The sequence below is a fragment of the Varroa destructor genome, unplaced genomic scaffold (genome assembly GCF_002443255.2).
Source record: "Varroa destructor unplaced genomic scaffold, Vdes_3.0 BEIS01000005.1, whole genome shotgun sequence".
NCBI classification, from domain to species: Eukaryota; Metazoa; Arthropoda; class Arachnida; order Mesostigmata; family Varroidae; genus Varroa; species Varroa destructor.
In genome coordinates, this window is record NW_019211458.1 from 15,165,895 (window position 1) to 15,179,456 (window position 13,562).

The window sequence follows — 13,562 nt, forward strand, 5'->3', positions numbered from 1 at the left end:
TTTTCCTAAAATATCGCCTTTTTTACTGATAAGCTCTAGCTAATTCCTCTGTTTGTTCACTCCGTTTTTTATACAGGTCGGCTTTTTGAAAACAACACAATTGCTTCATTGAATGCTTCCCCACATTTCAAGTACATATCCTTTTTACTCTGTCGCGCTTCTTCCGGGCTGCCACGATCAAGTTTGTTTATTAGTATTTAGGCATAAGCCTACTACGAGTGGAATGTAATGAAATCGTTGCAGCCGTGTACGGCGACCGCCAATATTTGCGTCAGGTCTCTGCATTTCAAAACGCTTCGGATTATACGACACCGCCGGCCGACCTGTCATTTTCTCTTGCGATTTTTCTGTTTGCTAGCAGCTTTGTTTGAGTTCACGATTCGTCAGCTCATCTGTGGTATGTTGTCCCATAATTTCTCACCCTAATTGGACAATACGGATCGCTACATTTATATAAGCTTTTTGCCCCTTCTGTAGAACGTGGGCCTGGTCCGTCATTGACTAACTGGAATTCTCCTACAATGAACCGTTTAAAAATAGTGCTGTATTCTTTAGTCAACAGCAGTTATGCTGAAGCTGATATTGATACCAATAGGCTTTCTTTAGCCTGAGCATAGACGCATGAAGTGTTGACTTCGCTCTCTGCGACTGGCGCTTCGCTAATTCTAGCTTTAGCCTTTATCGCCTAAAATAAGGATGAGTCTTCTTAACCGCCTGGTGCACATTTTTCCAAGTTAAAGGTTTTTAGGGCTGTCACTCTTTCTCTTTCCATATTTTGTAACTTCTAATCATATACCCCTTTTTCAAATCATCACCGTTCTGTTGGGACCTGCATTTTCCCACTATCCAGCTTTCCTCTAGGTTCCAAACCTCCAATCCCAAAAAAGTTGACGAGTATAATATGAGTAAAATATTATAATGTAATTACAAGATATTATAATATTAATAAAGCTCAACTTGGAAATATGGAATGATTTATTATCGTCAGGCAAATCAGTTTAGCGTAGATATCACTAGATACAATCAGGCAAATTATGTTCGAAGCAGCTCGAAGTGGCCAAAAGAGAGAAAAACTGTGAACTGATCCTTACATCAAAATAGTAAGTTTGGCATCCCTTTGAGCAAATACCGTATGGAATTACAGGCTGGTTCTGAGTTCTCATTTGTTATCACTATATGCAACGCTGAACGTCTTTGCATTGCCAGAAGTAGAGTTGATACGAACACGCATAAATACAGGTAGTACCAAATGAAACTTGGATCTTGAAAGCATTGTGTCATATACTGCTTTGAGTAGTAGTTCATATCCAAACACTCTGTCAGAAATTAGCCAAGAAACGAAAGTCCGTGAATGATGGATTGACGACAGTCGCTCACCTCTATAGTCGAAATAGACGACCATGATAGTTTATAACATAGTTTCTATCTATCCTGATTCAGTGTAATACTAGTTTGATTTCATGTTCATATTAGATCCTTACTCTGCTTAAACTTGTGACAAATCCCTAAGGATCACGATCAGCACAGAGGGCGCTGGGTGTACTGCTGGAGCTTTCGCTTTGGCGGCATACCATCAGCGTTCATTTACTTACTCACTCACCCACAACAAACGATTACGTAAAGCTTGCAGACGGACGCCATTAGTATTGAAACATCTCAATTCCTACGATTTCAATATATCTACAACTAAACTCGATTGGCAAACTCATAGGAAAACATCTTTTGAGGAAGTCTAAATCATATATGCTACTTGTAAGTGTATAGGAATGTACGCCATATCTGATATAGGGTTTGAGCGTACTTCTGAACTCGAAAAAAAACAGTTTCATTAGAAAGCTACAGTCCGTTTATCATAATGCGATAGCATAACAGCCGTTTTCCTAAATAAGTATTATCATATCTCCGCATTGTTAAGCTTTATAATGAATATTCAATTGTAGTCGATGGTCGAATAGCTTGACTTAGCTTAAATCTTAGATTGGAGACGGCTAGCTTCTAACGCTAATTTTTCGAGAGGAAAAAGTTTGCCAGTTACGATCATCATCACCCTCGGAATGAATTCTGCACCAAATAACGACTCAACCTCCCCTTTTATTTGATTTTTATCCATGCATTACAGCATATTGTGTAAAGTTTTGCCGTGCCGGCACCATCGCACCTTGTCCTCTGTCGTGGATTGCATGGAGCGCTCGACCGACGACACCGCCAGAGAGAGAGGTCCGTGACACTGTAACAACAATATTCGTGAAGATATATGGATTCAAAATATGAACTCAAGTATTTGAAGGTTCGCTAGCTGAAATAATAAAAATATTTTTTGTTTTTTGTAAAAAAAATTGTAACGGTATCGGAATAGATCCGATTTTGAGCCGATAAAAATACGATTTTCGAAAAATATCTAAGGAATTAGAGGCCAAAATTACTCTGGAAATAGAGTAAGTAAACGCGACTGTTTTGAAATATAAGTAGCTCAAAATAAATTTATTATTAAAATTACTATTAATTATTATTACTATTAAAGGTTAATCCTATTTCGAATGATCGACCAAAAATCATAGTAAACTATTATTCGAAAGAGCAATTTTTCGTCTCATCTGTGGTACAACGCCGCATAATGATCGTTTTATAAACTGCTAAGTTTTGTTGCTTCTGGAAACAGAATCGTGCAGCGTATCCTCATCATGTTCACACTTAGGTTTTATTTTTATTCTATTATATAGTTATATTATAACGGCATCGAAGCTTCTGTAATCTTTGTACATAAAAACTGTGAATTTACTCAAATCAATACATTTTAACAGCATTTGTACTTTTTAGAATGGAAAGAACGTCAGCAGACTTGTATCGACTTCCCGCGGGGTTCATTCTATGTCGAGGCATTTTTCCAATGGCTCTACCCTTCGTGCTATTGACTGCTGGCTATTTTTATGGCCTATTGAAAATGAAGGAAGATCTGACCTCGGTACACATAAGTGTCCTCAAATGTGGCCCTATAGTACTACTTGCTCTGCTCGCAATAGTGACTGGACGACCATCCTCGTATAAGGTATACAGGATACTTCATTAAACGAATACTTACGCGTGAATAGTCAAAAAAAACTGGCAATCACTCAAAATAGGACAATAGTAATAGTAGTAGCGCATTAGTCATTTGCACAACTTAAAGAAGCAAGCAAAACTTGCTGCAGACGTAGCCCTGACCTCCGTCAGTATCGATTGTGTTATTGTCGTTACTTGGCCTAAAACGAATTTCAAATTTGCTCGCTCAAAAAATACGATGACGTTAACTAGAATATATTTTAGGGCTTATCTCAACAAACATCAGAAAGTAATGTTTTTCGTTGGGCATTACCTCGGACAGCGATCAGGATCCAGGAGGACAAGAGCTGAAGCCAACAGTTCTAGAATCCCTTCAAAAGAAATTGCACAACCCTTGGTTCAAACATGATTAGGTCTCAACTCAAACCGTGCCCTTCGCCGATACTATACATTTATGCTACCGTTTTTTGCTATTTTTAAAACACGTTACAAATTCGAATGTCGGGATAGCTCTCAGCTCAATCAGCAATTGTTTCTTTTATTTCTTCTATCGTGCCGAAACGCTTCTCTTCAGATACTAAATAAAAACGTTGCGGGGAACTAAGTGTGATGAATACGGGGGTTGGGGCAACACACACAATGACTATTATTGTCGTGATGTAGGACCCATGTAGGGCACGCTGAGCCAGAGTTCTGAGATCTTGGGTTAGATAGACGCGCGCCATTTTTTGACAACTTCTTAATCGTATTCCCTGGTGATTGTGGAGCCGAACAGCATAAATTCATAATGAGCGATTTCCCACATGGTCAAAGACAGCCGCAAAGAGCTTTTGACCTAGCTTGTGGGACTTTTATCGGTCAAGGTCCGTTTTTAGGCTGATATTCAAAAAAGCTACGTCTTAATTTCCTCGTCGTAAACTTACGTCCACGTCTCGTCTCGCGTAGTGAACGTTCCAAAAGGTTTTCCTGTTACGAATCTTCATAGGTGTTCGTTAACCTAAACTTCGGTTCACGAGCAAGCTTTTTGACGCTTAAATAGTCTAATATGAGCGAATCGAAATTTCGGTACCTTCCGCTAACTGTCTTATAACGACTGGCAAGTACAAGTTGTTTGACCTTTACTCAGTGTTTTCATAAAGATGCTGCGACATCCGCAGAGTGTTTGTGCGGCTGATTTGATTTTTCGCACAAAACCTGATGCGTACTCGTTGTTTCATTTTAGAAACATTTCTGAGCGCTTTATTCATAGGGTACTCAATCTCATCGGAAAAGCCCAGGTTGTATCAAACTGCTAGAAAATCCCACCTGTGCATAGCATAATCCCTATTCTCTTTGCCAAAAATGTGATCATTCAATGGCGGAAAAATTCTGACGACCCCTTGTTTCTTGAATAGAATTACACGGAGACCAATCTGGATCTTCTACCACTTGGCCACTTGAGAAAGTTTGTCGCATAGCTCTGTAATAGATGCCATTTTTCCAAATAAAAAATGTGCAGGGTAGTGATTATTACGGATAACAATCAAGAGATTTCCCTTGACGCGAACAAGCAAAGCCAAAATAACGCTGTGTTCTCTGTTCATGTATCGCACACTCTACATGCTACGGATACATATGCTACATCTATAATAAATGTCTGCCATCGTTGGATCGTTTTTCTCTATTCTAAAATAAACACATCCACCGTTTCATAGATTTCCAAAATAACAAGTTTATTTCATCGCTTATTTCTACATCATATCATTGTGACACATTTACGACCAAAAAGTAGCGGAACATGCCATCTGCAGGGGGGACGTGTGTTTTATTCGTGGTCAATGCATACACGATAGGTGGCAATCTGTTTGGAGTTAGCCATTGCGCGATTCTAGCACAAAGTACGTTTTCAGTAATGATATTCTGCGATCTTGTTCCTGACCAAAGAGCATCTAGCCATTCAATAATTTTATATGTATATATAATTGTATTTAATATCATTTTCTAATTTCCCGGCCTTTTTCCAATTCGAATTTGTTTGAAACATTCTTTCTAGGTTTCCGTTATGCAGTGCTTATTTGAAACGTAATTAACGTAACCTCATATTTCAAGATAACGCTACCCTATGATAATCTGATGACCCGTTTGTATTCAAGGCGCACCTGTGCTTCATCAAATTCGAAGCCGTTTATTTCAATTCCATCGTTCACGCTTTTAACAGACGAGCTATAGTCAGTCATAGAAGATCAAAGAACTGGAGTTATGCGTGAAAACAAGTTTCACTTTGGAAGTTTAATGGCGAAAAGAGCTCGATAGTCGATACGGTAATTGAAACACTGCGAGAAACTAGTTCAAAAAATTGCAGGAAGGAAAATGGGTCTCGTAGAAGAACTTTTGCAAAAAAGTAAAAAGTTAAAAACTGTATTGGACGTTGAGCCACCTCAAAGTTCAAGGGTGTTTCCAAGTACTTCACCTCAATGAAATCAAAAACGTAAACATTAGCAAATGGGTACTGCACTATTTGAGTTCGGATCAGTCGAATCAATAACAGAGATATAGAAACGCTTCCGTCCTGTTCCGCCGTTACGATAATGACCCATTTCAGCACCGAATGATGACTTGTAATAAAAAATCGACTCTTCGCGACAAGTTATGAGCGATTGTAAGTTAGTCGACGGGACATTATCCTAAGCCAATGTACAACCGGAAAAGTTTATTATTTATGTCTGTTTGGACGTTTAATGAAGATATGATTCACTTTAATTTGATGAACCCTAATTCACCGATTGTGAGTAAAGTATAGCGGCAACAAACCAGGTAAGATTTGAGCCCACACTCTATTCCTACCAAGTGTATGGTGACTGCGCTTGCCATTATAGTGTTCTTAGCTTACATATTTCGGCGGACTGACTTCTTTCTAATGATGAAGTCCTAATGATTTTCATTGCAGAGCGCTTCGTGTCGTCAATCCTAGTTGGTTTTAGAAACAACACACAGGCATTTGAACGGGCTTTGCCGCCATTTTTTGAATGTCATACTCTAAACGTATGATCAAAGTCCTCTCGCACGGAATCTCGAGAACAGTTTTTTCAACCAAATGAGCGGGAATGGTTAGCATCTCTTTAGTCTAACTTTAAAGGGAGCAATCTCCCACTTATGTCCCCTGAAGGATTTTCGAAAAGCTTCGAACAGCATCAAATCTCTTCAGTGTCCATTTTACCTAGTGGCGGAAACTAGCAGAAAAAAGAGCTCCATCTTTTTGAATTGTCGTTGAATTTGCGCTAGATTATCCAGAACTGCAGCAGAGCGCATTTTGTTCCCAAAATCACCCGATTGATCATAGCTTACCAAAAGCTCCATTTTTCAGACATACATCTAGAGCTTAATCCAAATGTTTGCAGTTCGTCTTCGCACCTGTTGAGTTTCTCTGTATACGTGTGCGCATATGCCTTCATTGCTCCCAAGTTCCTCGGCTTCGTCATCAAGTACTCTTGCCGAAACTTCAGCCAATATTTTATTGACGGCGTATTGTTCTAACTGTATTTTCTGTACGTTTGAAGAGAACTTGCCAGCGGAACCAGGCCTTGACAAGCTGAACAAGGCTGAACAGACCAGAAAATAAACGTGGTTTGACATCTTAGGCCAAGATCACTTCTTTAACCCAGTCGACAACTTTCTCACGTGGTACTGCTCGTTTAAATGCGAACCCTTTTAACTGTGATACCACGTTTTAATAATGCCTTTGAACTGTGCGTCGTTTTAAATAGGTTTACGGATCGCAAATCTATATATTTCGTATAATGTAAGTATTTGATGCGACAATCGTATAAAAAAATTCCAGGGGGCAGAGATTACAAAACATCAATCCTAGTAAAAGTGAAGCGTTTCGAATAATGGCATGTACGTCAATCTCCTTGGACAAACCGCAAATATTAAAATTATTGTCTAAGTTATACTAGCTAGCTAATTATATAATGGGGCTTAACTCATTGAGAGAACGTGTGGCAGAAACATCACTGACAGAACTAAAAGTTCACATATTATTAGGTAAAGAATCATTGTGCTGGCTTTTCGTCACATTCTTGTGTCTCGCCATTGCGTTTTTTGGCCCTTGTTATTAAAGCTCAAACGTTATGCTTGTCGCATGTATTAGCCTTCGTTGCTGCCGTCGTGTCTAAATATTATGAACTTTTCGAATTTGTAATTGACCGATAGCAAGATACGGACCTGTATGTACAGGGTGTTCTTGAAAGTGTATAAAATAGTTATACCCCACGTGTATAGTAATATTTAAACTACAAAAAAAAGTCCATTAACTCAATTGCGTCTTTCAAACATTCTAGTTCATAGGTTTTCTCGCTTAGACTTTGTTTTTTAGACGCTTTCACAAGAAAAAAATCCATCGACGTTAGATGTGATGAATGGACAGGGTATTCTATGAAACTTCTTCGTCCAACCCATTTTGAAAAGTTTTTATTAAGATTTGCTTTGTATAACGGTGATATTTTGCACGTGCCCCGTGCTGCTGAAAGCTGAAAAATTTGCTTTCTTCACTTAAGTTCTCTTGAATACATAAAAAAAAAAAAACAGATTTTTACCGTAGATTCAAATGATTAACACCGGTCTATTTTTAGTTAGTCCATAGCACATTCACCAGGTGGCTGATGGAGGCCAGTATAATTTACGCGCGCACATTTGAAAGTAGCAGTATTGATGGAAAACAGTAACAATGGTTGGTAGCGACCTAGAATTCACCACCGCGGCTTTGTATATCTCGGCGGCCTATATTTTTTGGGTTAACATTTATGTTCCTTGGTTCTTACGAGGTTGCGTGTTATTCTAGCGATTATCTTTCTCCCAAACAGTGTTGCTCTCAGTTTCGCCCATAGTGAGCTCACAGTTGTGAACCAATAGACCTATAATTGAAAATTTCTAATACTCATTATTGAGCTATTTATAGCTGTATACAGACAGAAAGTAGATCTAAAACAGGGCGTGAGTTGATTTATGGATATGAAAAAGCAGCTTACAGTTGAAATTGCTGCAGCGAAAAAAAGGAATCCTTTGTTCTATAAGTGACTCTTTCAGATAGTTTCGGTAAATCTTATATAAAAACCTGCAATTTGTCGAATTCCCAAAAAAAAGAATGGTAATTGTTTGCTTCCGTTCTGCGTTTGTAAACACCCAAGTCCCTAATCGTAGTGGGCTTGCTAGTATCCGTCGTTGGTGACTTCTACCTTGTCTGGCATGACGAAGTAAACTTTATCAAAGGCATGGTGGCCTTCGCTCTCGCACATCTCTTCTATATTATCGCATTCGGCTTTCGTGGATTGGCGCCAATTCCATTTATCGTTACTTTCGCTATGGCAGCCGGCGCCTTACATACAATCCTTCCAATGCTTGACGGTACATATTCTTATCAAGTTGACCGTTTTCGTAGATTGTTAAAATCTCGTTTTGTGATTTATAAAACCTGTTTACATCTAGTTTTGTTTGTCTCACTGAGATTTAATGGAGATTTATTGGCCCTGTAGTAACGCCTAATATAGTTTAGCACATCCGATATGTACTGCTAAATGAGTCACGTATGTATCTCTTTTTTATGAGTACTAAATTATCATTTTTTACTTATGGAAACTGGTGAAGTATTCGCTGTTTCACGTGTACCATTTACTTGGATCAGATTTAGAAGACTTTTTTCATTGATTCTCTTTCTGTTCTTTTTTAATAGGATTTCTCTTCAAGGCAGTTCCAGTCTACATCGTAATAATTTCATTGATGTTTTGGCGATCGCTAGCCCGCCTTCATCCTGACTACGATTGGTGCCATGTCGTAAGTGCCCTGGGTGCTTTGCTGTTTGTAATTTCCGACTTCAATTTATCGCTAAACGCATTTTACTTTAAGGAGCCTTGCAAACATGGTCAGCTAATTACGATGGTTACCTATTACGGAGGACAACTAGCCATCGCTTTGTCTGTAATCGATCGGAGAAGACTCGTCGAGGTACACATGAAGAGCATAGCAGGAAAATCCAGGACACACTAAATGTTCCGATTCTAGCGGGCCGCTAACAAACCGCTAAGTAAGTTAGTATTTTTGCGATAGGAACAGTGAATTGTTACTATACACTATAGAAATAAGTACTGTTTTATTAGGAGGTTTGGGCATTTACTGCTGTAGGGATTTACGTTTAAGGAATTAACGAAAATTCACAAGAAAATGTAGCAGTTGTTTGTACGTTTAATGTTAGTTACATATTTATCTTGAATGCGCAAGATCTGTTCTGCTACTATGGCGCATGGAGGTAATTCTTTTACCCGGCCTGTGAACGGCCACCTTCAACAATTGCCTAGCTTTCTGTGTCCTAATCGCTAGATAACGAGGGTATACGAATCAGTGTTATCAGATGACATTGTCGAACCGACAAATTTTCAGATTGCAACACATTGTCACAATATACCTTATTGAGTATACTGGAATTATGTTAAATAACACAATCAGTTTCCAATAAATATATTTTTTAACTTAAGATTAATTGTGCCAGTTCAACTCAATATAGGAGCAGACCGTTTTTGGTTGCTTTTTGAAATAAATTATAGTCTACTGAGACGCGTGATTCCGTCATAAGCAATTGCTCATTGCTGGCCGGTTAGACCGGAGGAGACAGAATAAGATTGTATATATAATAGCACCGATGGAGTTCGACCTGACTAATGACGTTTTTCTAAAACGCTACCTCTATCCAGATGCTGACGGAGTTGCTAAAATAGTATGTTGATGAACTACCCACATCAACTAACTTTATTGATTATTTGTATGTTGCTCTACAGTGATTTGCAACCGTCTGTATCATACAGACATTGCGATTTGACCTGAATGTACAATATAGTCTACCATGTCTTTCACGACAGATCGCGAACTCTCGAAGACCTCCTCATTTTACCCTCATTTTCAGCTGTTACTCGTAAACCTAGTTGCTTGAAAGTGAGAGTTCATGTGTCTCCCTTCGCTATCCTGAACCTTCAAGGAAATGAGGAGAAAGAATCCATTAAAGAACAGCCGTTAAAGCACGAGAAAATTCACATGACACAAGCCACATCGGCGCTGATTGGATGACATCCGGGCGTTGGGCCAAGCTGACTTAACAATCAAGACTTTGAGACTGATTTAGAAGACTTTGTAGTCCGACACGATTCAAATTGCGCGTCACTGTCCGAAGTTTGCCTTCGTCCTGTAGAATACGGAGCTTCACACAGTTTCTGGGCCATAATTTCGATGTGATCTGTCGGCCACATATTAAGGAACGCTGCGGTCCGAGTTTGACATTATATCCTATTATATGATTACTATATTCCTGTTAATATTAAAGAAAGCACAGATTTACTCATGGCTTATTAAATAATTTTAGTATAAGCCTTACACCGTGAAGGAGGGGCTTAGGCAACTGAAACACATCCTTTCTCGCCACATTGTGCAGGTTAAAAAAGCTTCAAAATGCCGTTGTGCCGATTGTGCCCTTTTGCTGGTTACGTTACCTGTCAATTGGCCGCAGAAGTTAGTGGCGTCATTCACAGCCGACTGTACATAGGACACAACAGGACTGGCTTTTTGCTGCAAGTTCCCCATGAACGAGCAGGTAAAATGTTCTGTGGCTAAAAGTTTCAATAGAACGATTATCTTTACAAGAAAAGCCGGCGGGGCTCCAAAAAATAGTACGGCCAACGGGCTAGAAGGGTGTTTCCCTGCCATTGTTCAACTGCGTTCATATTATTTACATGCACGCATAATTCAATGGTACAGAAAAAGAAGCGCAATCTTGGACTTAGATCTGTGACGATATAATCAAATGGATTGCTTTTGAAACAACCAGCAATTAAAAATTGCCGCAACTACTTACACCATTTAAAGCTCCTTTTATCAAGTTTGTAAATATTAAGGAATAATGTTTGCTAAGTAAAACAGTGTATCATATAAATATATTGGGAAAACAATATCTAACCGCCTTTCTCTTATTCATTTTTGTTACTTTGTATTTATAATAGCTATAATAAGATGACGACGTAATTCTAATGGGCATTCATATTTATATTGCAAACTGATATATAACCGAATATTTTTCATTACCGAGACAAATCCTATGACTTAAGTATTTATGTATATAAATATTTATTTTAGCCATAGGATTACTAGAAGCTATCCAGAATAAACTATGATACTTAAAGGGATGCTGCATTACAAGCTAACTTGCTTGGATTCGGTGAGTGAAATACTGTTAAATATCAGGTCACCGTATCAGGTTTATCGCAAAACGGACCATCGTCAAGCGCAAATAATTTTATAATCTTTGGTTTTGCAGTATTTCGCTCGCTGAATTTGCCTAACAAAATGTATGTACATATAAGCTTTAGATCTCTCTGTACGTACGCTGTTTATAGCTGAACCTAGGTCTGTCATAAGTAAAGTACGAGCCATAACTTAAACAGTACTTACGGTGTTTTGATGAAGATTTAGCGGATCAAAATGTACCCGACCAGTGTCCTTCAATTACGGTGCAGCTAACATGGCAAAGAGTTCTACCCAGTCATCTATCCCTGACGAAACCATCGTTTTACACTTGAGTAATCAAGTAAAATTTGCTTTGAAAATGTGTCCAATAGTTTGTATAGTTTAAGAACTAAAAGAAAAGCAACGAAAAAAAATCATTGTCCAAAGAAAGCTTTCAAAAGCCTTTTAATCGAAAACTGATCTGCAAAGCAGACCCTGTGGACTTTGCTATTTTCTTGTTCCCCTCTTCTCAGAGCAGACGAAAACTTTTTGTCCTGAAAAAAAAACGTGGAGGGATCCAATATACACAGAATCAGTTTATTTGTTTACCTTTATTTATTAAGCCTATTATTATACAGCAGCTATTCTGACGCGTTATACAGTTATGAATGAAAGGTGAACGGTGTAACTACTTGGATGATATTTCCGCACTACATCTAATACTTCACCGCAATAAATAAGCGTTATATTATCTTGTGTGGCTACAATGTATTTCCACTATGTTTGGAAAGCTATATTTATTTAGATTTTAAAATACGCGCCTTATCGTCTGCTTCCACGATTAGCTCTCCTGAATTTTAAAAGTCAACGTTTTGTGTAATTAATTATTTCACATTTCGCTTCTAATTCCCGTTGCAAGAAGAACATTCCATTTAGGTAGGTTACATCAGAATTAAGTTAAAGCAATGAAAGTATTATATCAATATTACTACAGATAAGATTTTTCCGTACTGTTTACTCGAAGACGCCATTTCAGGAAGCTCTTCACAGCCGGGTTATCTACTTCCAACGACACCGCCGAGAACAAACGTGTTTCGTTTTGTCAAAATGAACCACTGTAATGATTGATGCCATCGTTAACAAAGACCTATAGAATACTCTAAAACGTATACTTTATTATATAAAGGACATGAACATCAAATAAAATATATGCGTTACAAAATAACTAATAATAATGGTGGAATGTAAACATCGTCATGTACAGTGATGGTGGTGGACTTGGACCCAGTTAGTTTCTGAGTATTAGGCTGTTTAAGAATTTCATATGAACGGTGATCATGTACCTGGGTAAACCCTTTTTACCGGGCAGTAAATTTTAAAAGCCACCCCTGAAGACCAGAAAAAAATGACTTACTGGTGGTTTATGGTGGTAATTTTTTTTTCAAGCTAGTATATCATTCAATTGTATGACTTTATAGCAGGCACCTTATTCGAAATAGATATATAGTTTCGTTGACGTTTTGCTGCTAGAACTGCACTAGTCGGAAATAGATAGTGATGCGATGAGCTAGAGTACGCTACAGGATGCTTAGTCGAATCTGTTCTCTAAGCCAAAAAACGAATTCTTTTTTTCTAATGTGCTATTTGAACTTTATGAGAGATACACTTCTGAGGCGCTCGCTTGCAAAACGGATTCAACCTTGCTTCTAAATCTACCTAGGTCGAGTAAGATCTGGAAACAACATTAAATTAGGTAGGGGCTAGAACACCGAAGTTCGCTATATTCACTAGAAAGAACATGTCGCCGTCAGCCAATTGGTCAAAGGTTGAAAGAGACTGGTGTAGCAAATGGACCTCTATGATTAATGAGAATCGCCATTTGACCTTGGAGCCTGACCCAGCTAGCCTCTTTAATGTATTTTTTTTCCACAATGTTTGGTCGCTTTTGCTCAGAATATCTATATTGTTCGGGTGTCTTCCCGTAGGCTATAAAGTGTGTCCTATTGAAAATGTCCACATACTTACATATTTTCGGATGCAAAATGTACATTACATTGATAGGAATTTCGACGTTCATATATATATATAGCCCAGAATGAATTGCTATGGTGCGTTGCTACGTTTTTAACTGCGAAGTCGTAAATTGGCGGTTGACGAGACCAATACATTTTCAGATGTCGCTAACAATAGATTGGATGGACTAGCCATATCAGAACCTATCTGTAATATAGACATAAACGTTTTGCAGACATTATTCCCACCATTGTGCTTGTTGTCAAATG

At 38.3% G+C, this 13,562-nt stretch overlaps 1 protein-coding gene and 1 long non-coding RNA gene across 3 annotated transcripts; one reads left to right on the plus strand and one right to left on the minus strand.

The window, feature by feature from the left end:
- The first annotated feature begins 82 nt into the window (after positions 1 to 82).
- Positions 83 to 11,008, plus strand: LOC111251627 (lysoplasmalogenase TMEM86A). Of its 2 annotated transcripts, XM_086991074.1 has the most exons (5): positions 1,924 to 2,217; positions 2,802 to 3,046; positions 8,205 to 8,421; positions 8,747 to 9,097; positions 9,971 to 11,008. In XM_086991074.1, exons 1-4 carry the CDS (start codon positions 2,109 to 2,111, stop codon positions 9,058 to 9,060), a joined length of 885 nt encoding a protein of 294 aa, XP_086847200.1. In that variant the 5' UTR covers positions 1,924 to 2,108; the 3' UTR covers positions 9,061 to 9,097; positions 9,971 to 11,008. The 2 variants fall into 2 exon arrangements, 1 of the variants encoding a protein (XP_086847200.1); XR_015329178.1 differs by lacking the exons at positions 8,205 to 8,421; positions 8,747 to 9,097; positions 9,971 to 11,008 and adding an exon at positions 83 to 397 and having other exon boundaries at positions 2,120 to 2,217; positions 2,818 to 2,956.
- On the minus strand, positions 4,726 to 12,582 carry LOC111251628 (uncharacterized). The gene is made up of 3 exons (XR_015329181.1): positions 12,292 to 12,582; positions 11,506 to 11,834; positions 4,726 to 10,550 (listed from the first exon to the last, which is right to left on the minus strand). It is a non-coding gene; the product is annotated as an uncharacterized LOC111251628 (long non-coding RNA).
- Positions 12,583 to 13,562: the final 980 nt, after the last annotated feature.